We start from the raw sequence: 27,870 nt of genomic DNA on the forward strand, positions 1-27,870 counted from the left end.
ACTCATCACAGCCCTGAGGACGTGGGAGAGAGAGTGCTGAAAGCCTGTAGACTCCATTCTCCACTCCACCTTCCCAAACCACTTGGCCTGTTGCTTTGTCTCGGAGAGCAACAAAATGCTCATCAAACTCCACCCGTACGCCAGTCTTGCAAACCTGATGCACTGACAATAGATGAAAACCAAGTGCCGGAACATACAACACCTGGGAGGAATGCTTCCCCCCTCTGCCATCGGGAACTATCTCCATCCTGCCCTCACTGTGAACTGGGATAGTGGACGTATCCCCAGTAAGAATATGACTAGAACACCTGCAGAGATCCTGTAAACCGGAATGGGAAGGAGTCATGTGCCTGGAAGCATCACTATCGAGAATCCACTCCCGAGTATCCGTTGCGGAGAGTCCTCCAATCTCCTCCTTGCCTGAAGAAAATGAAGCATCGGTGTCCATCACCTCCAGGTGCACAAAAGCCGGAGTCTTCATGATTGCTAAGGAGTCTTCACCCTTCTCGGTCTTCCGCTTGGGACACTGCCTCCAGTAGTGGCCTTTCTCGCCACAATCATTACAGGTCCTCTCTGCCTTCAGTTTCTCGCGGTCACTGTCGGACTTCTTCTCAGAAGACTTCTCCGATGAAGCCTTCCCTTTGCCCGAGTTACGGCCTTTCGACCGTTGGCCAGTAAAGGCCTCCGAACCTCCACCCTGAGGAGGGTACGAGAATCGTTCCTCCTGGTCCAGGACCATGGGCACAAGCTCCTCCCATGTGATGGTGTTGAGCCTGCCACTGGTAATCAACGACGAGTAGAATGCTGAGTACGAAGAGGGCAAATGTGACAGCAACGTTATGGCCATGTCCTCTGACGATATCTCCTTCCCAGCCTGAAGAACTTCTTGCTGAAGAGCTTGCAGCTTGTTAATATGCTCCCGCATCGTCGACGACTTTGCAGGGCTCATAACCCGCATCTGTACTTCCAAGGAAATCCTCTTCATGGGCGATACCCTGTTGTAAAGTGAGGCCAAATGCTGCCATATACCTCTGGCCAGCGTCATATGCTTTACATGATTAATTACCTGTGGTGTGCAATTGAGGAAAATAAACGAATGGACCCTGGCGTTGACGCGATCCCACATCTGCGTCTGGGCCTCCCGGTCCTTTCGGATCGACGGTAACTCCCCTTCCTCTACTTCCGGCCGTGGAACACCAACAACGACGAAATCGGCGAGGTCGTAAGACTCCAAAACGGATTCCATCATCACCTTCCATATGCCATAGTTGCTCCCGTCCAACTGACCGTCCACCGGGAACGTGGGGAGTGTCGGGATCTTCACATGTCTCTCGGCCATCTCATACAGATCTGCCATAGCGGGGATGTACTCTGAAAAGGGTGGGTGGGTGGGAACAAAGAAGAATTGATACCTGCAAGTGGCTGTCCAGCAAATCAGCCCGCCTTCCTCTTGCTTCTCCTCTTCCCGATCAGCCCAAAACAGTCCACCAATCAGCCACAAAACAGCCCCCCTCTTGCTCACACAAATCCCAAGACCTATCTAGAGCCTAGGGCTCTGATACCATGTCAGAATATGCAGCGGAGATGATGACCAAATCTGGGAACACAAGAGCAAAAACGCAGGCAGAAAAACAGCACAAGAGAGAGACAGATGTAGGCGTGTAACTCTGCTCTATATACACAAGAAGATCCCGAGGAATGATACAAATGAGGTATGGGGGCTGAGGACCTATATATACCCCCCTAGAGGGCAGTCGGCCAGCATAAGGAAAAGCCCACGATTGATAAAAAGGTCCACGACTGCATAAATGCAGTCGGCCAGCAATCTGGTGCCCAAAACTGATCAAAACCAGTCGGCCAGCAGCAAGAGTGCCCACGACTGATAAACATCCAGTCGGCCAGCACTGTACTGCTCTTGGCACCCTCTGGCAGCCCTCCCAAGCCTCAGAAAAATGGGAAAAATAGGGAAAAAATGCGGAGAGTGGGGAAAAATGGGAAAACACCTCATAAGGGCGGGCACACCCACAACAAAGGCCCTGGTGTATAAATCTAGACAGGAGATGACTTCTAACACACGATGCCCATGACTCCTTAGTTGGAGGACCTAGGGGTATCAACAGTACCCTCGAGAAATTAGAACGGTCCTTTTATTGGCCAAAGATTAGGCGTGATGTCTACGCACATGTACAAGCCTGTAAGATTTGTCAAAAAGTCAAGGTTCCCCATACAAAGAAGGCAGGTTTACTTCAACCTTTGCCTATCCCTGACGGACCTTTCATCGACATATCTATGGACTTTGTAGGGTCTCTACCAGCATCCACCGGATCCCGTAACACTCAATGTTTTACCATTGTGGATCGCTTTAGTAAATTTTGCATGCTCATCCCATGCAAGCATACGGCCACAGTCGAGGACGTAGCCCGTCCGTTTCTCAAGCATGGGTATCCAGTTTGTGGTTTGCCTAGTACCATAACATCAGATAGAGATTCCAAGTTTACCTCGCATTTCTGGAGGGCATTATTTGAAAACTTCGAAACTAAGTTGCAGTTGTCTAGTGCATTCCATCCACAGACAGATGGCCAAACAGAAATTTATAACCAGTTGACCTTTGATGTTCTCAAGTCACATACTGTCATGACCGGCAGTCCAAATGGGAACATTATCTTCCATTGGTCCAAGCTATCTTGAACGACACTCATTCATCCATTGTTAGGCGGACTCCATATGAAGCAGCCTTTGATCGCCGTTTTTCTTCTCTTTTGACGAGAATGGTGTCTCCATCTTTAGAGGCTAATAAAACCACGGAAGCATTTTCCGAGATCATTGAGTCAGTCAAGGACCGCTTGACCAAAGCTCAGGAAGCATATAGCAGACAGGCAAATAAGTCTAGACAAGATGCCCACTTCAAGGAAGGGGATTGGGTCTATTTGCGTATCATGAAACAGAGATTGAAACAAGTGGACAAACGTTGTCCCAAGGTTTCATTCCCTACTTTTGGCCCTTTTCCAATAGTTAAGAAGTTAAGTGATGTCTCCATGAAGTTAAAGTTGCCTACCACAATGCATGTTGTTTTCCATGTTTCTTGGCTAAAACCATATGTTGGTCCAGAAGTGTTTGATGTTTCAGGATGAACAGCAGCTAGACGTGGTAGACGAAGCGGAAGTTATGGAGCCCGAGCAGATCCTTCTTCATCGTTGGAGCATGGTTCCGGTCGAGGGATACGTCAGTTCTATACGAAATTCGGAGATCGAGGTACCCACGAAGCCGTATGGCTAGACGAGGAGTTCTTCCAGGAGTACCCCCAGTTGTTGGCGGACTACTTGGAAGCCATGAACCTACCGCCAAGCTAAGTAGGAGGGAATGTCACATGCACTCTGCACTCAGTGCATAGTGACAAACTGGCTCATCATCAGCAGTGCAACATTTGTACATTATTAGAACCCAGTAGGATGATATTTGTTGTACGCCGTGACCCCATTGTACATCCTCAATCCAGGATAAGTCAGGCACGAGCTATGTAGGTCATTCCTTAGCCTTAGCGGGTCAGTTAGTCAGTCAAGTCCCTTAACCCACTCGGAGAGAATCATTCATGCATGTAGAGTCAGTAGAAGCCTTAGGGTTTGCATCAGAAAGCACTTTGCATCTTGCATAATATGCATTCATATGCCTGTGCATCATTTAGAACATCCTAGAAACCTTAGGGAATTTACTAGGATTTATCTGGTATTTTTTCAATATTTTATGGTATTTATTTAGCATTTAATGTCATTTATAAAAATAAAATTTATTAAATAAATGACCAGCCAACTTGACCAGCCCCTAGTTAGTATAAATAGGCTTGCATAGGGCTTAGTTGAGCATTTAGTCTTCAGTGTGCTAAGAGCTTTCCTCCTCAGCCCTAGGAGTACCCTTGCCTTCAGCCTAGATTGAACTCCTGCTCCTCGGTAGTTGGTGTCTTCTTGCAGCCCTTCTGGAAGCCCATCCAGTAGCCCTAGGCGCAACCATCAGACCCCGTTAGCCAGCAGCCAACAGTCCTTTTAACGCAGTAGTTCAGCTCTTCAATCCCCTGCAGACCTAGGCGCAGCATACAGTCCATAGGCGCTTGCAGTCAGCACTCTTGCAGGCCTCAGATCAGCATCAACCTCTGCGTTTGTGCATACAGCATAACCAGCAGGTACACAGACCAGTACAGTCGTGCGTTTGCAGATATCCAGCCTTGTAAACTTGCGTTTGAGTCATACAACAGGTGTAGATCAGCGTTACAGCCCTACAGACTTGCGTTTGCAGATTCCTAGCAGTTTCAGCCTTGATTCATCAATCTACATCAGTATCCAGCATTCAGTGCATCATCCAGGCATACACCAATCATCTGGTAAAGGTATTCTATCATTCATGAGCATTTACAGCATTCTAACATAGCTTAGAACAGTCCACCGCCTTTTCTCAACCTCAGGTGTGCAGCCCTTCCTCATGCCATTGGGAAGAGTGCATAGGCTCGAGATTAGTTCATAGAGGTGTTTCTACAGCTGTGTACAGTTCAGCTAGGCTTCCGATCCTCCGAGATCTTGCGTTTGCCTTATCTACAGACCACAGTCATTCTCTCTAAAGTAATAACGCAAATACTATCTCGTTATCGGGATAGGGGGCCCTTCAGTGGGTAATTTGGGACCCAATCTGGTTTACTGTTCTCATATATCTTTCTCTCATCTCTTTAAAGTTTGAAGTATTAAAGTGGATTGCTAAACTCACGAAACTCAGGATACAGAAGACGGTGTGAGCATTTGTGTGACAGGATCTTCCAATACAAAGACTTTCGCTGCATATTACAGGTTTGCATCAGAAAGCACTCTACATCCTGCATAATATGCATTCATATGCCTGTGCATCATTTAGAACATCCGAGAAACCTTAGGGAATTTACTAGGATTTATCTGGTATTTTTTCCATATTTTATGGTATTTATTTAGCATTTAATGTCATTTATAAATATAAACTTTATTAAATAAATGACCAGCCAACTTGACCAGCCCCTAGTTAGTATAAATAGGCTTGCATAGGGCTTAGTTCAACATTCAATCTTCAGTGTGCTAAGAGCTTTCCTCCTGAGCCCTAGGAGTACCCTTGCCTTCAGCCTAGATTGAACTCCTGCTCCTTGGTAGTTGGCGTCTTCTTGCAGCCCTTCTTGAAGCCCATCTAGTAGCCCTAGGCGCAGCCATCAGACCCCTTCAGCCAGCAGCCAACAGTCCTTTTAACGCAGCAGTTCAGCTCTTCAATCCCCTGCAGACCTAGGCGCAGCATAGAGTCCATAGGCGCTTGCAGTCAGCACTCTTGCAGGCCTCAGATCAGCATCAACCTCTGCGTTTGTGCATACAGCATAACCAGCAGGTACACAGACCAGTACAGTCGTGCGTTTGCAGATATCCAGCCTTGTAAACTTGCGTTTGAGTCATACAACAGGTGTAGATCTGCGTTACAGCCCTACAACAGCCCTACAGACCTGCGTTTGCAGATTCCTAGCATTTTCAGCCTTGATTCATCAGTCTACATCAGTATCCAGCATTCAGTGCATCATCCAGGCATACAACAATCATATGGTAAAGGTATTCTATCATTCATAATCATTTACAGCATTCTAACATCATAGCAGCCAGGTACGGGACGGGACGTATAATACGGCAAAGTATAATACGCGTATTATACGTCTTTTTCGCGGGGCCAAAATAAAAAACGCCGTTTTTTTTAAATAAAAAACACTAGTTTAATTACATTTGGTCGAGACATGTCACATACATGTTTAAAGTTGAAACTTGAAGTGTTGAACTTTAAGACTCAAGAGAGAGAGAGAGTTATGTTGCTACCTTGAGGGCCTGAGCAAGGGTGGGTGGGGAAAGGGGGGCGACCAGCACAGCGAGGAGGCGAACAAAGGGAGAGAGGGGGAGCGGGGTGGGTGGGGAAAGGGGGGCGACCAGCACAGCGAGGAAGCGAACGAAGGGAGAGAGGGGGAGCGACGAGCAGGGGCGAACGAGCAGAGATGAGAGAGAGAGAGAGAGAGAGTACCGTACCATGTGAGGTTGGAACTTGGGCGTGCAGGTTCGGGAAGCAACAGAGCGCACCAGAGCGCACGCGGATCCCAAAAAAGCCCAGGCATAACGTTGAACGTTAGCCTGGCAAATTTTTTAATTAAAAAAAACCTCACGTTTTTTTTCAAAAGGACGTTTTTTATCCAAAAAAACGTCCCGTTGAGTATTTTTTATAAAAAGCGCGTTTTATAGCTGCTATGTCTAACATAGCTTAGAACAGTCCACTGCCTTCTTTTCTCAGCCTCAGGTGTGCAGCCCTTCCTCATGCCTTTGGGAAGAGTGCATAGGCTCGAGATCAGTTCATTGAGGTGTTTTTATAGCCATGTACAGTTCAGCCAGGCTTCAGATCCTCCGAGATCTTGCGTTTGGCTTATCTACAGTCCACAGTCATTCTCTCTAAAGTAATAAAGCAAATACTCTCTCATTATCGGGATAGGGGACCCTTCAGTGGGTAATTCGGGACCCAATCTGGTGTATAGTTCTCATATCTCTCTCTCATATCTCTTTAAAGTTTGAAGTATTAAAGTGGATTGCTAAACGCACGAAACTCAGGATACAGAAGATGGTGTGAGCATTTGTGTGACAGGATCTTTCAATACAAAGACTTCCGCTGCATATCACATTGGTATCAGATTCAGATTGTCCACACACATCGTATCCTAGTGTCAGTAAGATTGTCCTGAGTGGAACAATACTCAAGTCGAAGAAGACCAAGCTCAATCAAATCCCGAACAAAATGATAGTGAACCTCAATGTGTTTGGATCGGCCACGTATCACAGGGTTCTCCTTGGATGGTTAGATTGCGTTCTGGCACGACCACCGACTTTAGCATCATCATGTCTACAGAAGAGAGTACTCATCAGCCGGAAGACGTCTTCCCCGAAGGAGACCATGTTCTTCCGCCTACAGCAGACACCAGAGCTCTTCTGAGAGCTCAGAACCAGCTGCTCATGGAGCGTCTCCAACTCTTGGAGGCAGCAGCAGCACGTCCTTCTTCGCGTCTAGCATCACCCGACTACATCTTCCTCTTCTTTCAGATGGAACAACAAAGGAGAGAGGATGAGGCCCGAAGGAAAGAAGAAAATGCAGAAAGACGGGACTATGAGGAAGCCCAATGCAAGATCGACAAAGACCGGCATCAAGCTGAACTCGTCGCTCGGGAACACCAACGTGAGCTTGATCGAGAACGTATGTTACTCGAGCACCAACGGGAAAAGGAGGCCATACACTTGAGGTATCAAGAGCTCTCTTCAGTCTCCCCAGTCATAGGTGTCACCAGCCCGTAGTCCGCAGTAGCATCAACCACCGTCATTCGCAGTGAAGTTGTGAACCAAACCTTAGTAAGTATGATGGTAAGTGTGATCATTCATCAGTTAATCAATTTATTCATCAGTTTAATGCTCATTTTCTATTATAGCTAGGATCACAGACCCACAAGATAAAGTCCACTTAGTGGCTCCCCATCTCACTGGTGAGGCAGTCACCTGGTAGTAGCATTGGTCTAGTATTTATACAGACCAGGCCACAGGTGTCACAGCCTTTGACTGGGACATCTTTGTCCTTGACCTGAAGACCAGATTTCTCCGGGAGACGTCCCAGTACATGACTGGTCTGAAAGATGAGTTCTATGGACTTAGACAGAACTGATCCCTAGGGCTTCAGTTTTCCGGTAAGGTTATTACTTTAGCACAGCAGTTAGGGTTATCAGCGCAGGCCAAGATGGAGCAATTCATTCATGGATTGGACTCTAACATTCGGTTCATAGTTCGTAACTTTGAACCAAGTACATATGACCGGGCTCTGACTCTCGCTCAGAATGAAGAAATGAAGATGAACGGAGGCAAGCCCAAGCAGTCATCACAGTCTAGTACCAAACCCCAACAGGGGAAGGGTAATTCGTCTTCTAAAGACACTAAGAAAGACAACAGTCCTAGCTCTAGTTCAGGGGGTAAGGATTCCAAGCCTAAGAAAACCCCTTAGGAAAAGGCTCAAGCAGGCAATACTGGAGGTTATCATCCTCCAAAGGAGCAAAGACAGTATTAGTTAGAAAATGGATGTTTTTTCTATCATACCATTGGGCATGGTAAGAAGGATTGTCCAAAAATGCAAGCGGAGCAAGCCTCCAAAGAGCCTTCTGCCATAGTTGCTAGTTGCTGCGGTATCCCCCGCTCCTCCAGACCCTCCTGCTACCACCAATGCGGTTCAGATCTTACCTTCTATGCATTCCATGCCATCCGAGGGTGAGGCAACAACCACACAGAAAAGCTTGATCCGAGCTTATGGCTCTGCTAAGGGCCGACAGTTCATAATCCTTTCTGACATGGGCAGTTCTGAGGATGCCATCTCTCCCCAGTTGGCTACCAACATGAGCTGTACCTTAGTGCCCTATCATTTGGAGGTAGACGGGTTTACACCTGGTCTCCGCACCCACATATCTGAACAGGCACAACAGTTTTCTTTTCAAGTTCAAAAGGTCTCATTCTAGTGAGATTTCATTGTCTCTCCTCTTTTGGGATGTGACATGATCTTAGGAATCCAATGGTTTCGTTAGTATGAACCTATTTCCAATTGGGGATAGGACACCTTTATTATCTCTAAAGGTTTTCTTGAGCTTGTCATGATTCGGGGGGATAGGAGCATCCTATGATTTCTCATCTCCAGGCCTGACGAGCTATGTGCAAGGGAGTAGAAGGAGCATTGATTTATGCTCAGACAGCTTCTATCTCATCGATAACCGCTGTCTCATCCTCTTCAGTCCCTCAGTTGGCAGATCTCCTTTCTCATTCAGACATTTTTAAGAATGATCTTCTACCTAGTATCCCACAGTTAGCAAAACTTCCTAGCAAGTTTCCCTCTTGTCTTTCCAAGACTTTCAAGGGCAAGCTAGAACAACAGTCAGTTCTCAAACATTTGAAACATGTTCCTTATGAACACATTTTCACAGTCACCACAGACCACCAAGCACTTAAGTGGTTCCTGATGATGCCAAGTGCCCAGTGGAGTTGCTCAGCACACTAGACAAGGTCAGCTCTTCCAACAGGTTGGAGGAATGATCAAGTACATCCCTGGTCAACATAACCCAGTAAGCAGATGTTCTTAGTAGAAAGACTAGCATCCCGACCAGTCAGGAGTCTACCATTCTCAACATCTCTGGAAAAGACTTAAGCAAGCATAGAAGATCAGTATGTCAATTCCGCAGAGTTTGGTCCTCAACCCAGTTTGGTCCTCAATTTTGACCCTGGCCTTTATTCAGTTTACAGACAAGTAAATAAGTTTAGACGAGATATCCACTTCAAGAAAGGAGATTGGGTCTATTTGTGTACATTTCATAGTTTTGGCCCTTTTCCAATAGTCAAAAAGTTAAGTGATGTCTCCATGAAGTTAAAGTTGTCTACCAGTTGGACAATACATGATGTTTTTCATGTTTCTTGGCTAAAACCATATGTTGGTCCAGAAGTGTTCGATGTTTCAGGATGAACAGCAGCCAGACATGGTAGACGAAGCAGAAGTCATCGAGCCCGAGCAGATCCTTCTTCATTGTTGGAAGCATGGTTTCGGTCAACGGATACGTTAGTTCTATACGAAATTCGGAGATTGAGGTACCCACGAATCCGTATGGCTAGACGAGGAGTTCTTCCAGGAGTACCCCCAGTTGTTGGCGGACTACTTGGAACCATGAACCTGCCAAGCTAAGTAGGAGGGAATGTCACATGCACTCTGCACTCAGTGCATGGTGACAAACTGGCTCATCATCAGCAGTGCAATATTTGTACATTATTAGAACCCAGTAGGATGATATTTGTTGTACGTCGTGACCCCATTGTACATCCTCAATCCAGGATAAGTCAGGCAGGAGCTACGTAGGTCATTCCTCAGCCATAGCGGGTCAGTCAGTCAGTCAGTTAAGTCCCTTAACCCACTTGGAGAGAATCATTCATGCATGTAGTCAGTAGAAGCCTTAGGGTTTGCATCAGAAAGGACTTTGCATCCTGCATAATATGCATTCATATGCCTGTGCATCATTTAGAATATTCCAGAAACTTTAGGGAATTTACTAGGATTTATTTGGTATTTTTTTTTTCATATTTTATGGTATTTATTTAGCATTTAATGTCATTTATAAATATAAACTTAATTAAATAAATGACCAGCCAACTTGACCAGCCCCTAGTTAGTATAAATAGGCTTGCATAGGGCTTAGTTTAGCATTCAGTCTTCAGTGTGCTAAGAGCTTTGCTCCTCAGCCCTAGGAGTACCCTTGCCTTTAGCCTAGATTGAACTCCTGCTCCTTGGTAGTTGGTGTCTTCTTGCAGCCCTTCTTGAAGCCCATCTAGTAGCCCTAGGCACGGCCATCAGACCCCTTCAGCCAGCAGTCAACAGTCCTTTTAACGCAACAGTTCAGCTCTTCAATCCCCTGCAGACCTAGGCGCAGCATACAGTCCATAGGCGCTTGCAGTCAGCACTCTTGCAGGCCTCAGATCAGCATCAACCTCTGCGTTTGTGCATACAGCATAACCAGCAGGTACACAGACCAGTACAGCCTTGCGTTTGCAGATATCCAGCCTTGTAAACTTGCGTTTCAGTCATATAACAGGTGTAGATCTGCGTTACAGCCCTACAGACTTGCGTTTGCAGATTCCCAGCAGTTTCAGCCTTGATTCATCAATCTACATCAGTATCCAGCATTCAGGGCATCATCCAGGCATACACTAATCATCTGGTAAAGGTATTCTATCATTCATAAGCATTTACAGCATTCTAACATAGCTTAGAACAGTCCACCGCCTTCTTTTCTCAGCCTTAGGTGTGCAGCCCTTCCTCATGCCCTTGGGAAGATTGCATAGGCTTGAGATCAGTTCATTGAGGTGTTTCTACAACCGTGTACAGTTCAGCCAGGCTTCAGATCCTTCGAGATCTTGCGTTTGGCTTATCTACAGTCCACAGTCATTCTCTCTAAAGTAATAAAGCAAATACTATCTCGTTATTGGGATAGGGGGCCCTTCATTGGGTAATTCGGGACCCAATCTGGTGTACAGTTCTCATGTCTCTCTCTCATATCTCTTTAAAGTTTGAAGTATTAAAGTGGATTGCTAAACTCACGAAACTCAGGATACAGAAGATAGTGTGAGCATTTGTGTGACAGGATCTTCCAATACAAAGACTTCCGTTGCATATGACATGTTCGCAAGGTGGTAACAAAAGACACACACACACACACACACACACACACACACACACAAATACAAGGGAGTCACACACATATCCTATCAAAGAACTCTCAAAAATCTTAAATAGCCATTCCATTTTCGTTAAGCTTATAGCTTAATATTCTTTTGGCTATGTTAATGAAGCAGCTGCTCCATGAGTACATAACCATACTCATGCATAGGAGAACATTTGCACTAAAGCTTCACCATCGATAACTTTCAGGTACATCTCTGGAAGGGGAGGCCGTGGTGGACAAAAGCTTGGTCAATGGTACAACCTATCGCCTAGAATTTTCCTTCAAATTACAATCCTCTCCAAATGACGCTACTATCTTCATAAATCAATGATCTTCAATCCTTAGTGAAGATATCTATATTAGTCTCGCAAGTCAACGTAATTCTTTCAATCCTCACTAACAAGTGGCTACTTCAACATAGAGCAGTTCAATAAGAGTCTATATGACTCAATTCTTGTTCTTCATGTATATCTGCTTCATAAGAGCACTTAAATATACATAAAAACATAAAAAGCACATGGACAGAAGAAAGCGGGAACAGGTTCTACTCAACAACATTTGAAAAGAATCTTGCCACACAAAGGGACATCGTAGAAGGCCAATTTCTTCAAATGATGAATGTCGCTTCAATGAATCAAATGAGGAACCGAGAATCACCATTTCGTTCCTGACGATTGGAAACTTGGGGATTTTGTAGAAATTGATACTATTTGTAGGTCTATAATAGACATTTGCAGGCATTTTGGGTTTTACAGGCACATTCACTTGGCATTGGGGCATTACAACATTGGTACAGGTGACAATTGCACATTTGGCCACTTTAGCAGATTTGCAAGTGCCGGTTCAGATTTGGTCCATTTGGTTGCCTAAAAATTGGGGCTTTTCTACATTGAGGTCATTTTTGTAGCATTCGATCCATTTACCTTTGATTTTGCCGGGATTTGCGCACTTGCAGCTCTTATAGGTGTCAACTGATCGTATTTTTCATGGCACATGTATACATTTGTGGTTTGCTGCAGTATATGTATGCCATTGTGGACATTTTGACAGATTTGCATTATTGTGCAGTGAACTTGCAGATTTGGGACATGCATATGTATTTCTTGTGGTGAAGGAGTTCCCTTTCAGTCCATTGATTATCCTACTATTCATCTCTTGCATTCTTACAGTTTTGCTGGGGGCATTGCCTACTCTTGTGGTAACCTGTGACAGATCTCTTTTGTTGTGTTGTCATGGCCAAGAGTAACAATGACCACTTTGGCATGCTGCCTCAAGAGAACAAGCTCAATGGGGATAACTACCCTATGTGGGCTTATATGATGCGTCATGTATTGGTTGCCAAGAATGTATGGCTATATGTGGATGGCGTTGAGGAGCGTCCTCTCGCACCTGCTCCAGCGGAAGGTGAAGTGATTCCCGCTCACCCTCTTGCAGGTCGACCTTCTCGTCGTCGTCCTACCGAGCAGCAGCGCACTTGGGATGCTAGGGACGCTCAGGTCCATGTGTTGATTGCTCTCTTGTGCTGCAGGCACATCATTCCGTGTATTCATTCCTGCACCACCGCTAAGGGTGCTTGGGATACCTTGGTGGAGTTGTATTCAGGTCGTAACGAGGCTTGTGTAGCTTACCTTCGGGGCAAGCTTGAGACTGACTAGATGCTAGAAGGTGACTCTATCGATTAGTACCTTACACTTGTGAAAGACCTTCAAGAGCAGCTCATTAACATTGATGAGGTCTTGACAGATGGCTATCTTTTTCAGACAGTCTTGCGTAATTTGCCCGATGCTTATCAGACATTTGGCACCACTTGCGGTTGTTGGCTGGGAATGCACCTAATGCGATCACTTTTGACAACCTTGTGACTCTCTTGCTCAGGGAAGAGCAATTCCATTCCAACAGGAACAACATGATGTCTATTGAGTTAGCAATGACTGCTTCCTTTTGTGGGAATCGATCTGGGCCTAAATCTAGCCCATTGGATCCTTCCAAGACAGAGGACAAGCCTGAAAAGAAAAAGCGTTGTAATTATTGCAGGAAAACTGGACACACCATAGAGGAATGCAAGAAGCGTATTGAGAGTGAAAAAAAGAAGAAATTGGCATCTTCTTCCACAGGTGCAGATTAGGCCAATTTGACTACACATGTATCAGCCTTGACCATTACATCTTCATCACCTGAAGAGATGTCTTTGGATACCGTTGCTTTTGATGACTATGCTCTATAGTTAGTACTTTTTGGTATTCATTGTCTACTAGATACATTTCAGGGGGGGATTTTACTTGTCCACATGCAGTTGGTGATGCCTCATGGTCACTTATGCTTGTTGACCCTTATGCTTGTCTATGCTAGACGCTTTCTCTTATGTGATGTGTACTGGAGATGCCTTTTATGCTGCTTTTCCTTGCAGCGAGATTGTTTCTATAGTGTTGACATTGTCACTTTCTCACATGTGATGTTTATTGGAAGTGCCTTCTACACACTTGGCCAGTGTTGGCTTGCCCTCATGGTTTTGACATGTCACATGTATATTATTCATTGTGGGATTATGCATCTTTACACTTGCTATACATGCCACTGATCATGGCATCATTGAGAGTTTACCCATTCTCTCATACAATTGGCTGACGTGTGCTCCGAGCCCCCACCTTTTCTCCCGACTTTCAGCTTTCCCCATTGCTGAAATTTTATTTTTATCAGCCCTACAATTGCTGATTTTTCCTCATCGGACCCTCCATTGATGAGTTTCTCTCTTGCAACTTACATTGCATGTCTCACAGGCATGACTTTTGGATCCTATTGCCTTTACACATGGGTATATTGCTACATCTTCTTATGCTTATCACTGGTGCAGTTACAGAGCTATGCTTTGCTCTCTTGTTATCATTGATATGGATTACATGCAGTTCAGTTTGGCATTTGGATGCTTGCCTTCAGGGGGGTATTATGCGATGCCTCTTGATTTGATGCAGTTGATGTCCACATGATCTTTGACATGCATTTCAGGTGATGCGTTTATGCACTATGACATTGGGGTTTCTCATCTTCCCCGTCATATAGTGCTTGCTTTTTCCTTTGGCACTACAGTTCATCTTTGCCATCGTGATCTCTTTTGATCACTCTTATTGTGGGGCACAGTACATGACTGCTTTCACAGCTTATGCACCCTGTACCCGTTCACAGCGTTCACTTGAGGGGAGTTTGTTGGTCATTGTAGTCCATGCCCGCTTGGCCGTTTATGGTGTGAATCCTCTCTATCCTTGGGCACTTTTTACCCTGACTGGACAGGGGTTTTTTCTCGTGGGAACACACTTTTGTGTGTGGAAACTTTGCCCTAGAGTACTTTAGTACTCATGTATTGTACTTTCATTATCATTATCGAGTATATCTTTTCCAGCACTCTCACGTTTTCTTTGTGCTTGAACTTGTGTGTGTGTGTGTGTGTGTGTGTGCAGGCTAGCTGCCCTCCTACCCAACAGGGCGGTCATTGCGACCAGATGGCCCAGATGGCTGTACTAATTTTCGCAGTCAGGCGGTCATTGCGACTAGATGGTCTAGATGACTGAATTGGATTTTGCAGTCGGGCGGTCATTATGACCAGATGGCCCAGATGACTGTATTGGATATCAGAATCGGGTGGTCAATGTGACCAGATGGCCCAGATGACTATTCATGAACTCTTGGGCGGTCCTAGAAACCAGATGGCCTTGAGGGAAGACTGAGTGTTCCTAGTGACCAGATGGCTCAGCACGGTTTCGATGAAACCAGACACGACAATCCATGAACAAGAGGATCATTACTTGTCCATTGCATACTGATGTATGTCTGAATTTTTTTGACCATGTGTGCTGTTTTTGATGCGTGGACAATGCTTGGATTTATGGCATGTGATAGTCCATTGGGCTCCAGACTACCTAACTTGTACCTGTTATACCCAGTAGACGCGAATGATGCATACTTGTTTGTTGACTAGCTTGTGTCTAGTTTTTGTAGAAGGTGAGTATGCATTTATTATATCTAACCCTTGTTACAAGCTATGAAGAACATGTACCATCAAGAGCAAGGACTTTGGTCAAAGAAAGGCATAAAGATGTTGCCAAAGGAGTAGAAGGCACCACACTTCGGGGTGCACTTAGGCGCAAGTGCGCATAAGCGCGAACATTGAAAATAAAAATAAAAAAAGCTAAGGGTCAACTACCATGTGTAATATGAATGCTTGTGGTACGTAGGAGAGAGCTAGTTAGTGGGGTTTAGGCCTCCGGAAGTCTTCAATTATTGCTCTTCCTTCGCGGTAGACAGCCCACTTTCCAGCTTGGCGGGCTTCTCAAACTTTAGCAAGTTCTGCACTTTTGTTTTTGAGCTGCATAGGTGTAAGCTCGTCTGCTAGCCACAGCTTAGTGCCTTGGAGTGCCTTGGATTGTCGCAAAACCTTGATCTTGTCCTTCTTGGTTTCATAGCATAGGATGGCCTGTCCCCCTTTTGGGGTAATGAGATATGGATTGCCTATGTCGATGGAGGAGAGAATCTTGCTGATTCTCCTTTTCCAAATGTCCGTATCGGGGATGTAGTCATCTGCATCAATCTCGGTTTGCTCCCTTACCTCTAGCTTGTCCCAACCTTGTGGGAGTCCCCCTACCCGAATGTCTCGGGCAACCGACACTTGAAGTTTTTCTTCCTTGATGGTGGAAATAACATCTAATTTCACATGTTGTTGCATACCTTTGGTGGCGTCAATGAACTCCTTCTTGGCTTCTTGGATCTGCTCCTGAACTTCTTGAACTGGGTCACGCTTGCCCTCGAGAGTGGCCACCCTGGCCTCAACTTTGCTGAGCTGCTTCTTCAAGGCTTCGTTTTCTTCTCGTAGCTTGTCGATCTCTGCTAAGAGAAACACCTCCCACAAGCTCGAGCTGTGACTGGTCAATGGCTTGGTCGGTGTAGCGAGGGCACTTGCGTAGGTGAGTTTCCTCGGCATTGTGGTAATGGCCAGCGTTTGTTGGCCTGGCTCTCCCAACGTACCACAATCTTGTTACAGGGCGGGACACAGCATGGAGGTGACCGCTATGGCCTGGTGGTGCCCTGCACCCGGCCCAGCGTGGCGAGGCTTAGGCGGGGCTCAGACGCGCGAGCAGCAGAAAGCGGCAGTTAGGTGAGGCTCAGGCGGGGCTCACGCGCGCGAGGGAGAGAGCAGGCAAGCAAGCATGCGTGACGGGAGAGAGCAGGCGCAAGCGAGGGGGAGGGGACGGAGCAGCGTGAGACAGTTGCACACGACAGTCGCGAGAGAGAGAGAGAGAGAGAGAGAGAGAGAGAGAGAGAGAGAGAGAGAGAGAGAGAAAGTTATATTAATGTCTACGCAAGACCCCAAGGGCCTATGAGAGAGAGAGAGAGAGAGAGAGAGAGAGAGAGAGAGATTAAGTGTCTACTAAAGACCCAATGGGCCTATGAGACCAAAGTGATACAATAATGTCCATGGTATATCTCATCATGGAACATAGTTATCTCACTGGGGTGATACAAAACTGTCCATGGAGTACTAGGAACATGGAACATGAGAGAGAGAGAGAGAGAGAGAGAGAGAGAGAGAGATCTTGGTTTCATATCTTATACTTATCAACCTTATTTTCAGTGGAGGCAAATGGATACCGAGTACACATTTTGGCAAATGTTGCACTTGTGCACTTCCCCAAAAGTTGTGTAAGTTTCATGTTCCAAAGGTTCACATATACCAGCTTTCATTTTTCAAAGCAATGCTTTTTTATGTTTTCTGTTAAGCTTCTATACAGCAAGGTCATGAAGCTTTGCAGCAATATGAGCAGTGTTTGAAAACTGTCTTTACTTTGGAGTGTAGGGGGAGGTGGTGGTTTACAATAAGCCATTTGGACCCAATGTGAGAGTGTGGTGTCTTTGATGTCCTTTCTGTCTGTGTAGTGACAGAATATACAAAAACACATGATTTCAGCTTTTATGTGGGTGCCTTTGGTAACAAAACGGGATTCCCAGGTCTAGTCAATGAGTTCTCAATCAAGAAAGAAAATCTGAAGCTATAGATGCAAACCAAATTGTTGGAGGGCTAGTAGAGTTGGAGAAAGAAAAAGCAGATGAAGAAAACTGACATTGCTTTGGAGGGCTAGTAGAGCAGGAGAAAGAAAAAGGCCTTGGAAAGCAGATGAAGGAAACTGTCATTGCCAAGGTGAGGAGGATGAGGTGGAGCAAAGGGGTCCCCTAATGAAAGACAAAAAACAAAACTTTGCCAACGAAGTCCTGATTGACAACCTGGCTTCATTTGGGGCCAGTTCCTCAGATAGACCAGCCCATTCAAAGGTCACGGGAAAGTGGCCTTTCTCACTTTTCCATGTAAGGCTTCACAAATAGAGTTGTTTCTTGAGTCATTTATTTTGAGGCTTACTTCAAGGAGGTCAAGGTCAAGGAAGAGGCTAGGTGCTTGAGACGTTCTTTTACTTGAATGGAGATGTGGTCATGCACACAGACATGGGAAGGCGATCCACTATATGGCAGGGTTTTGGAGACCAACTTCTTGCTTGTGGAAGTTTTGAGATTGAACATGCACACAGACATGGCAAGGTGATCCACTATATGACAAGGTTTTGTAGACTGCTTTTGCCTTGATTTTTGAAGCGGTTGAGGACTGAGTTCAAAAGGACATGGCAGTTGAAAAGTTTGTCCAAAGAGTGCATTGGAGTTAGAGAAAGTCAACTGGATGCCTTTGTCATTGGAAAACCTCAGTGTTACGTGGATCGGTTTGATTTGGCAATATTTAATAAAGCCTCGGCTTTGGCAAAGAGGTACAAGCCAATTACGTAGCCCTGCAATAGTATGAATGAAGGGAAGACCACTTCAGACAAGGGGGAAAGATTTCGAGTTTTCTGTCAAAAGAAGAGAAGGGATGACTTTCCAAACAGAACGGGTGTTTCAATTGTCATGAAGTGGGCCATTCTAAGAAGCACTGTCCCAAGTTGCATAGCATCACACAAGTTCCATAGCAGACATCGAGCACATTAGGCTTAGATAAAAGTTAACAAAATGAGGGTGGTCAACACCATTATTACTCGGTGTGATTTGGTTCAGCAGAAGGGAGCTCCCTACCTGGCATTTGTTGCTATTATTTATAAATTTTTCAAGGGTTTAGGCCTCCATTAACCTTGGTGCCTTAACACTATTTTCCAGCATTTGGTCCTGGCCATATCTTGTTTGGATATCCTGCTGCAGTTGCAGTTCAGTATTCACTAGTAGGCGGTTTGGTCTGCCTGCCCGAAGGCATTACTTTGTGGCCACAATACCAATGGGGAATTATGGGGATCTTGGGGACCTCCTTTCCATGAGTCACAAACCCTCGTTGCTAGACTACATGCCTGTAGCTTTGTCTACTTTGATGATTACAACTTATAAGACGAAAACACATAATAATAAAATAAGGGCTCGATTTCATACCACGTGTGTACACACAAAACTTTTGCTGGTGCGTAGATTAAACCATATTGGTAGATTCACAGTGCACAAAATGAACAATATACAACCGGAAGTTGGGATTCAGGCATATGTAGTGGTTCAAACAACCGCACTTGCTCTAGCACAGTTTCTAGCTGTGCTTGGCTGCATTAATACGTGCAGGCTGAAAATTTATGAAAAACAGGAAACTCTAGACTTGGCCTTACCGCTGGCTGAAATCCCTACCTGACAGAAAACTGTGTGCCCAAGTCATGAACTGCTGGAAATTGTTCTTGATTAAGCCATGCATCACAAGTTTGTCTGGTTGGCCTGCACTGGGCTGAAAAGCACCTTTCTCCTTTGATTTAAGAGTTCACATGTCTGGGTCGAGTGCCCACCATCCGCAGGCACCCACCTAGGCTGCCTGGCTGCCCAAAACATCCTGTATGCAGCAAATTTAGCTCCTGCTGTAGGCAGTCCATGCACCTTCTGGTGGGGCCTGCAATCTGGCTGTGGTGAAGGATGTAATGCTCACTTATTTTTGTCTCCTTGGAAGCAATGATGTGGGAATTCACACTTTCTTTTGATGGTGTCTTTGGTAATCCCCACCACTTGTGTAAGGGAATCAAAATTTTATGATGGAAACACTGTTTTGCTTTGGAGATATTTCTGCAATCTGATTCCCATGAATAAAAATTCTCTTTGAGCATTTACGCTTGCCTTAGGAATGGTGGTGGGGAAATACCTTGCACAATAGCTTTGCTTCCTCTGCTAGGCAACTGTTATCTCGTCAATTCAAATAACAGTGGACATGAGCACCTCCATTGGGGATCTCGCTTCCTTGAGTAGGTGGCATTAGTTATCATGAAATAGTTGAGGTTTGCTTGTAACCCTTTGAAAAGCATAACTTTTTTCAGTTATATGGTGCGGAATGCCAGACATCTTATCTTGGGACACATTCAGAGTGTCCCTACTCTTAGACCCCATTGGGAGTCTTATGGCATTTCGATTGACATTCAGAGGGTATTTTGTCGGAGATTGTGGCATTCTTATAGAAAGCCATAGATTTCCTCCTTTATCTCGGTTTCCCTTCATGGTGGTCTAGCCACCAATCAGTGGAGGTCTGTTTACTGGTGCTTGCCCAGCATGCCCTAGATGTGCAGGAGTTTCGGAGTCAGTTTACCATTGTTTATGGGAATGCAGGGAAGCACAGAGGGTTTGGTTTGCGATTGCGCACCTCTTTGGTAGGATTAAGAGGGATGCTATCATTTCTTTTGGTTCTATCATTTGGTTGACACAGTCTGGGCCTCAGCTGAGGTTCGAGGGGATTGACAGGAGCTTGGCCATTATGGTTAGGCAAGGAGTTGCTTGGCAGTGTTGTCTTCAGGATTTGTCACTTTCACACTTTGTCCCTCTGGCACAGAGGTTAGACAGTTCTTGGGAGATTATTGCTAGCATCTCAGCCTGGAATATCTGGAAGGCTAGATGCACTGAGGTCATTGAGGGTACTCCTGTTCTTGTTTCTCAGTGTCTTTGCAGGATTTGGAGTGATATTATTCACACTATTATGGCTACCTGGGCCAGAATCCAGGGATCTTTGAGGGCTGCAGAGAGGAAGCGTGCCCAGTTTATGAGAGAGTGGGACAGTGGTATCTTTTTCACATCCTCTCATTCGGGACCCTATTGGCAGTGCAGGGCTCTTGATTGGTTGAGATCTCCACCTTGCTTGGTGTGAAATCTCCATTTTGTAAAATTTTTCATACTTAATAGAAGTCTCCTTTTTGAAAAAAAAAAAGAAATAGTTGAGGTCTCGGGCCTTAGCTGACAGCATCACACATAAAGACAGATTGGCCAGGTTGCTGCCCTTACTGTTTTCATGTGCCTCCGGTTGTATGAGTGGGGCTTCAAGGCCAACTTTAGACCCCTAAGGAAATGCTGACTGGTGAGAGATACGTTACGATCAATCAAGCAGTTTGAGGTGTAGAGAGTAGCTGGATTTGTAGGCTATCTTGTATGTGTTTCATAGACATTCTTTATGTCCTAGAAGAAAACTGGTTGCACATTCCTGTGTAAATGAGGAGACTAATAGAGCCTTTCTTCATGCATGCCTTGCAACCATCTTTGCTGTTTGGAGCTTCAGCTATCAGCACACGAAGTACCATAAGCGTAAGTAATTTTCCCATAAATGCAAGACATATTATATTTATTGGCTTGTCAAAATGCCATAAAACTTTACTAATTAAGGAGCAGAAAGAGAACTATTGTGCCTAGCATTTTTATATTTTTTGTCTAGTATAAAATGCCATAGCATCCCTAATCAAGGAGCAAAAAGAGAACTAATGTGCACCTTGTCTTTGGGCATGCAGAGACCAAGAATCAATGGGCCAGGGATGATCCTGCTTTTGTGGTGATTTGCAGCCTGTTGCTGGCAGTGGCTGCTTCTGCATACTGTGCTGCGTGAGTGATTCTTCTGTTTTATGACATAGAAGGCATTCTTAATTGTTACTAAAACCATCTTAATCCATTTTTGCAGTATGCCCAAAGCTTCTGATTACATGTATTTTGTGGGCTTTTTCAGGTATGGTCAGAGCATTGCTTATGCTTGTCTGACAATATTTTCGGTGGTCTTCTTTCACTTCTTGCTGATTGGCTTTCTTTTAGCAACTCTTTTCTGGTAGGATCCTGTTACGGTTGTTTCTATTTGTGGTGTTTCAAACACAAATAAAGTGTAAGATTTCTTTTATAGACCCTCTGCCCTTGGCATGTGATATTTTTTTTTTTGCTCCTTAAGTAGGTTATATTTGAAGCCCTAATGAGCTGCTTGGATTGTTTACCCTGAGGACATTGCTGAAAGTGAAACTTTTCTGGCTTCCCTCTCTGCCTGTTTCATTTTGCCATCATTTGCTCTCTTGCTGCTTTGGTTGTCCTGTGGCCCAAATTGGCTATAACCTTCTCCTCATCTTTTTCTGGTCTGTCTGCTTCTTTCGATTATTTTTGTTCCTCGACCTGCACTTTTATAGGCTAATGCATCCTTCTCCACCCCGGTGCATTCCTACTCACACTTTCATAGCCTCTTTCTAACCTGATGGCTTTTTTTGGAAGGAGGGTGTGTGTGTGCGCATGCTTGTTGTACCATGATTTTTTGGGGCTCATCCTATAGCCCAACAATGTCCATGTGTATGAGTTTACTCTTGGGAGGAGTGATGCTTGTGGCAGAGGGTTTATATCACTTTTTAATAGGATCTTCTTTTCATAAAATATGTAACAGATTAATTGAACGTGGTAGGCAAGGAGGTGGCGAGGTGACAACAGGGAGTTCATTTGGTGGCTTCTAAAGACAGAGCCTCCTCCATGTTTCCATGAATACATTCTTTAGCTTTGGGCTGAGAAGGTTGAGAGCTATGAGGCTGCACCCTTGCACAGCTAACCCTCACTGTTAATCATGCATGTGGCTGGCCTTCAACAGACTTTTCATTTCTGCACAGATTCAGCCCTCCTTTTTCCTGCTTGTACTGCTGCTGTACAGCCTCCATGTGGTCGTGGTACCGCCTGCCACACACGCTATCATATGACCTGCCACACGTGCAGACCTCTGCTGCTGCTGTCACCAATCCATACTGTCCTTGCACTGCCTCTACTGCCAGCACTTACATCCATGGAGCTGACAACAGTAACTATGTGCAACCTCCATGTTCAACCACAGATTGTATATATTCCTTCCACATAGTCCGTACACAAAAAGTAGTACAATGCATACTTCGCTTGTCCATTCTGTTGAGCAGCAGGGCATCTGTTTAGTTGCAGGGTATGGAGCTGAGAGGTGTGTGCTGATGTCTGGGTGGGATCAGGGATGGAGAAGCCTGAGCACTGATTGATGATTATGCTTCTAATTCTAAGAGCGGTCCACCCTCTTTTATAATAACCTATACATCAAAAAGCACATGAAGAATAATAATTAAAAATAAACTTCAATTTTTTAAGTTTTGAGCTAGTTCGAGAACTCGGACTGCCCTGCAAAGTTGTTGTGCAGAGTTTGATATCCTCTTTGTCCTGCAGGCTCTTTTCCAACCATTATCTCAGAGAAGAGGCAGCTGTTAACAGTCATGCTGTTGAGCAGCGTGTGGAATGGTATGCTTAAAGCAACTATGCTGCTGCTTGTTTACTTGAATAGAAATGAAACTGAAACAGTTTTGCTCTCTTAGCAAAATTCCTGTTATTGACAAAAGTTTAGCTTGAACCTTGATCAGTTCTCATGAATTTTCAAGGCATCAAGTGCACTGAAATCAATCTTTTGAGGCTTAAATCATCACCTAAAGCCTGGATCTTTACTTACGTGCTTGGGCATTGGTTTGAGATAATGTGGGAGTGACATGTGAGAGCATATAGATATTACATCAAACCATGCTCAATAATGGTGCTCGTTGAATATTTGGCTCCTTCATAGCAAATTTCAGTTGGGGTTGTATAAATTCTGTTGATCAAGGATTGGAGAGGCTCTGTATTTAGAGGGTTCAAAAGAATATGCCTTGGGGTTGGAAGAAAGAAAGAAATATTTATTAAGCTGTACTGGAGGCCAAAGTGACCTACAAGACCAAAATAGTACAACGTGTGGACAATCTTTGATTGAAGATGTAACTGACGGGGAGAGAGAGAGAGAGAGAGATGAAATCTGTATTAACGTCTTCGAAAGGCCAAAATGACCTATGAGACCAAAAGTTACAATAATTTGGTCAGATGAAGTACAAATGTCAGTGGTGTGTAACAGAAAAAAGTGAGGAAAGATTTAAAGATCTATAGATCTAGAGATCAAGAGTAATGTGGGAAACATGGGAAACTTGGGAAGCTACTAAGAGGGGACGAAAGTGTCCACTCAGAGACATCTTTGGGCGCATGAGGCTCATGAATGTGTGAGGGTATAGACGGGCCCTCAGTGGATGAAATTCCTCATAGGTCGCTGAAGCATGAAGACAAGCTCCTCCAGGGTGAACTACCTGGAGGGTATGTACTAGTGATTTGTGATGATCTCTCTAATCCTCCCATGCCATCTGGATCTGGATCTGCCATCTGGGGCGTCTAAAGAGTACTAAAAAGGTGGCAATCTATCCATCGAGATCCCATGTAGACTGAACCATGTAGTCATCTATGCATACCAGCATGTCTCATCTCCCCTTTCTGCAAGCTGTCGTGATGACTCCAAAGCGAGCCTAGCATATTTGTGTCAAGGGAGCTCCCATAAACTATGGAGGAAAGATACTGACCTGGTAAGAGCCTCTACTACGAGTGGTGCAGCAGCCATCTCTGCTCGAATGATCTCATGTGGGACTGATGGCTTACTACGTCTCATCCTAGCAATCATCATAACAAGAGGTCTCTCCATAGACCCCCATCCATCGTAGGCGCCCCCCCCCCCACCCCCCCCCCCCACGCCCCCCGCCCCCGCCCCCGCCCCCACGGCCGTGCGGCGACGGCGATGATCTAGGCTCAGTCCCCAAATGGGGGCACCATATAGTAGAGTAGGGGAGACCAAAGTATCAAAGAACCATAATTTGGTCTTGGGCTCCTGAAGCCGTACCTGTGAGCACATCTTATCTAGCATCCCTAGGGCAGCATATCCTCGTGTCAATCTCGCCTCCGTGGCTGCCCGCATGGAAAAAGCCGGGCCCCTAAACAGGACTCCCAGGTACACACAGGAGGTAACCTGCTCCACAGTCTCCCCTCTATAAATGAAACCCGGTGCTGATCTGCTAATCCACTGTACTGAGGTATTAAAAATCATAACCTTAGTCTTGCCTAGGTTGATTGTGAGGTCCCTGGCCTCTGTGTAGGCCTGTAGTGCATCCAAATGTCTCTACATCCCCTCTGGAGAGTCTGCTATAAGGACTATATCATCAGCATATATAAGCAATGGTATCCAAACTCCTGCCAAGGAAGCACCTCTCCCCTCTCCTCTATCAATAAAATGCGAAACCTCATCAATGTATAGCCCGAAAAGAGTCGGAGACAAAGGGCAGCCCTGTTTCACCCCTATGGTGCTGTGAATCAAGTCTGAGTTTCTTTCTGCAGTCTTTACTCTGCCAGAAGACTCTGCCAGTGACTGACTCATATAAAGTAAGTATCCCCCAAGTGAGTGTTGGCGGTACCCCAATGTCATACATCCTTTGCATCAGCCTGGCCCGTGGTACCGTATCAAAATCCTTGCGAAAATCCACAAAGCAACAATATATCCTCCGACCATGTGCTCTGCCCTCCTCAATAATGGCTCTGAGCGTAAAGATATGATCTAATGTCGAGTATCCTCGTCGAAAACCTGCCTGGCCTGGAGCTCGCAATCCCTGTGTCTTTGCCCAAATACTCAACTCATGCTCAAGAATAGATGCATATAGTTTGGCCAAGGTGTGGCCGACCATAATGGTACGGTAGTTGCTGGAATCTGTGGGATCTCCAGACTTCAATATGGGCACAATGGTGTTATCTCTCCAACTAGCCGGAAAGCCCTCACGCAACCCTGTTGAACATATGAGTCAACAAGGGTGCCAACAAATCTCTTGCATATATAAAATGCTCTGCAACTAGACCGTCTCTTTCCCTGATTTCATCCTGTCAATAGCATCATATACCATGCCCAACCGAAAGAAAGTGGGGGCCTTCAGCCGAGGCTCCGGTGGATCTGGGAGGTCAGGCTGGTCAGGCACGTGGTAAAGAGTAGTGGCATACTGACCCCAAATGGCTGGTGAGGTAATGGGGATAGGTGGGCGTTGCTCTCAAAAAAGTCTCCATGCATCTCTAGAATCCTGCCCCAGGAATAGCTGATACAAGTCCTGCTCAAGCTGAGCTAAGTATGCTCTCTTCTTTCGCCGTATGAGTTGATGAAAGACAATGCATGACTGCCTATGTGAGTAGTGACTCCCAAAGCCACTTCCTTCTGTAAGTGGGCTCTCACCTCGCAGCGCTCCTCATCATACCATCTATTCTGAGGAGCGGTCCCCAATGTAGCCCTGGATCTGGTGCTAGAATGAGGAAAGGATGTAGTGGCGGATGAGTGCAAGGGAACTGCAATCTGCATAGTGAGCTCCTCCATGGGCGCATGCGGGTCTAAATTAGCTGTAGCAAGAAATACCTGGGAAGTATAGATATAGGAAGTCTCCCTAGTGAAGTGGTATCTACGATCCTCGATCTCTGATGTCTGATAGGCTGCGTGGAGTAGTGACAATCCCGGGAGAAAGAGAGGTATGCATGATCTGCAGCTACTCCAATAGGGCGGGCCGAGACTGTAAGATTCTGTACATGAGGTATCAGAGATGAGGAGCTGTGCTGGCACCATGTTGCATAGGATAGCACGTGAAATCTCTTGAAAGAGGCCATCTGGAAAGACCATGAAGTATTGTTTTGTTTTGTTTTCTTGTTTTCTTGTTTCTTGTTTTTTGTTTTTTTGTTTGTGTTGTTTTGTTTTGTTTTGTTTTGTTTGTTTGTTTGCTTGTTTTTGTTTTTTTGTTTGTCTTAATTAAAAGTCTTAGTTTGATATTATCTTTTGATTTCCTCTCCTTCGTAGCTAGGTTTATTTATTTTTGATCTTTCAAATGCTTTGTTTTTGTCTTTGTCCTTCTTCACTATTATTTCTTTCTCAAATCTCTCAATTCGTACGTTCAGATTTTTCTGACCTTATGAAGGTATATATATAGCCAAGCCATGTGCTCCTCCTAAAGCCACAAGATACTCTCCATATTCCGTACATGCGGCTGTGTCCTGTGAGACTCTCGATGTTGAGATGCTCCACCTCCATCTCTCTGAACATGTCATCTGTGCTATCAAAAAAGAGTGTCTGTCAATTGGTTGTCCTGACATTAAAGTCTCCAACTAACAAAACCTCCCCCAACCCTATAATGTCCTCATACAATGCATAGTAGGGGGACTGTCCCTGTGTGGCAAACCTAGAGGTGGATGGAGCAAAATAACATACAGCAATGTATACATCTCTAGCCTTCTGTGCCCTGACTCTAATCTTTATGAAACGAGCCTCATCATTGCGACGTACTACTTGGATAATATGTCCTAGTTCACTCCTAAAAACAGAACTGCAACCCCTCCCGATCCTCTAGTGCTACCCGCTGACCGTGGGCATGGACGATAAGTAGACTCCCATCGTAGGTAAGGTACCTGTTTGACACTCATGTGTCTCCGTTTAGAAAACAACATCCCTCCCTTTGAATGTCTCCTCAAACAAACCTGCATCAAGCCTTAGAGCTCCATTACAATTCCATACTGCAACACTAAGGCTGGTCCCATGGGTCTCACACCGTCATTCGGCGCGTCTTTCTGTGATAAACACACGCCCCTCTCTATAGTATGCAAGCTTCCCTTCCTTTCTTGCTTCTTGGATGTTGGGCATGCATTCCTTCATGTGTGCTAGTTGGTTGAGGGTGAGGTCATCGCCAAGGAAAACCCCCTTGCCTTTGAGTGTTGGCCTTTTAGCCAAGAATTCTTTCCTTGCTTCTAAGTTAGGGAATTGCATAATGAGTGCTCGATCCCTTACTTTCCTGTTCATCCTGTCTTGTCCCTCCTCGTGCTGCACTGTTTGGCATGACTTTCTTGTCCACTCATTGGGGGCCATAAATGACCCATGGGACCAAATTTGGTTACAAAGCATAGATAATTCTCCTTTCAAATGAAAGGGTTTTAGGGGGTGTTAGTTTGACTACTTACAAGGTGTTGTCTATGATCCAAAAGTTGGTTGAGAAATGTGCCTAGCACGGTGGGAGAAAAGAAACTCGGCCGCAAAAGCTGTTGTATATCTTCACATCCATCTAGAAGTTGCTTGAAGTTATCTTTAATGTGTGAACAAGCTGGGCACTTCAACGTGAAATGCTCTTCCATCTCAATGGCATGCATAGAACATTGTCTACATAGCGGACTTTCTCTCGAGTGACCTGCCCATGCACCTATCTGAATGTGGAGGGGGTGGCATCTAGTACATCTAGAGAGAGAGAGAGAGAGAGAGAGAGAGAGAGAGAGACTTTTATTATCGTCTTCAAAAGAACACTAGACAAAAAAGGTGTTACAAAGTATCCAAGTGTTACACTAATCCTGGTAAAATAGAAAAATAAAACACTGGAAAAAGACTACTAGCT

At 45.1% G+C, this 27,870-nt stretch overlaps 1 protein-coding gene across 1 annotated transcript in view; it reads left to right on the top strand.

Moving 5' to 3' along the window:
- LOC147610155 (UNC-50 family protein) overlaps positions 1–27,870 on the top strand; it is a 47,464-nt gene that overhangs the window by 10,170 nt on the left and 9,424 nt on the right. The window contains exons 2-6 of the mRNA XM_086786985.1: positions 16,926–16,993; positions 20,886–20,911; positions 21,112–21,202; positions 21,324–21,419; positions 22,802–22,873. Coding sequence (XP_086643111.1) covers positions 16,926–16,993; positions 20,886–20,911; positions 21,112–21,202; positions 21,324–21,419; positions 22,802–22,873 — 353 coding nt within the window. The remainder of the gene's footprint in view (positions 1–16,925; positions 16,994–20,885; positions 20,912–21,111; positions 21,203–21,323; positions 21,420–22,801; positions 22,874–27,870) is intronic.

Source organism: Cibotium barometz, chromosome 50, assembly GCF_041138505.1.
Source record: "Cibotium barometz isolate CiBa-2024 chromosome 50, ASM4113850v1, whole genome shotgun sequence".
Lineage (NCBI taxonomy): Eukaryota > Viridiplantae > Streptophyta > Polypodiopsida > Cyatheales > Cibotiaceae > Cibotium > Cibotium barometz.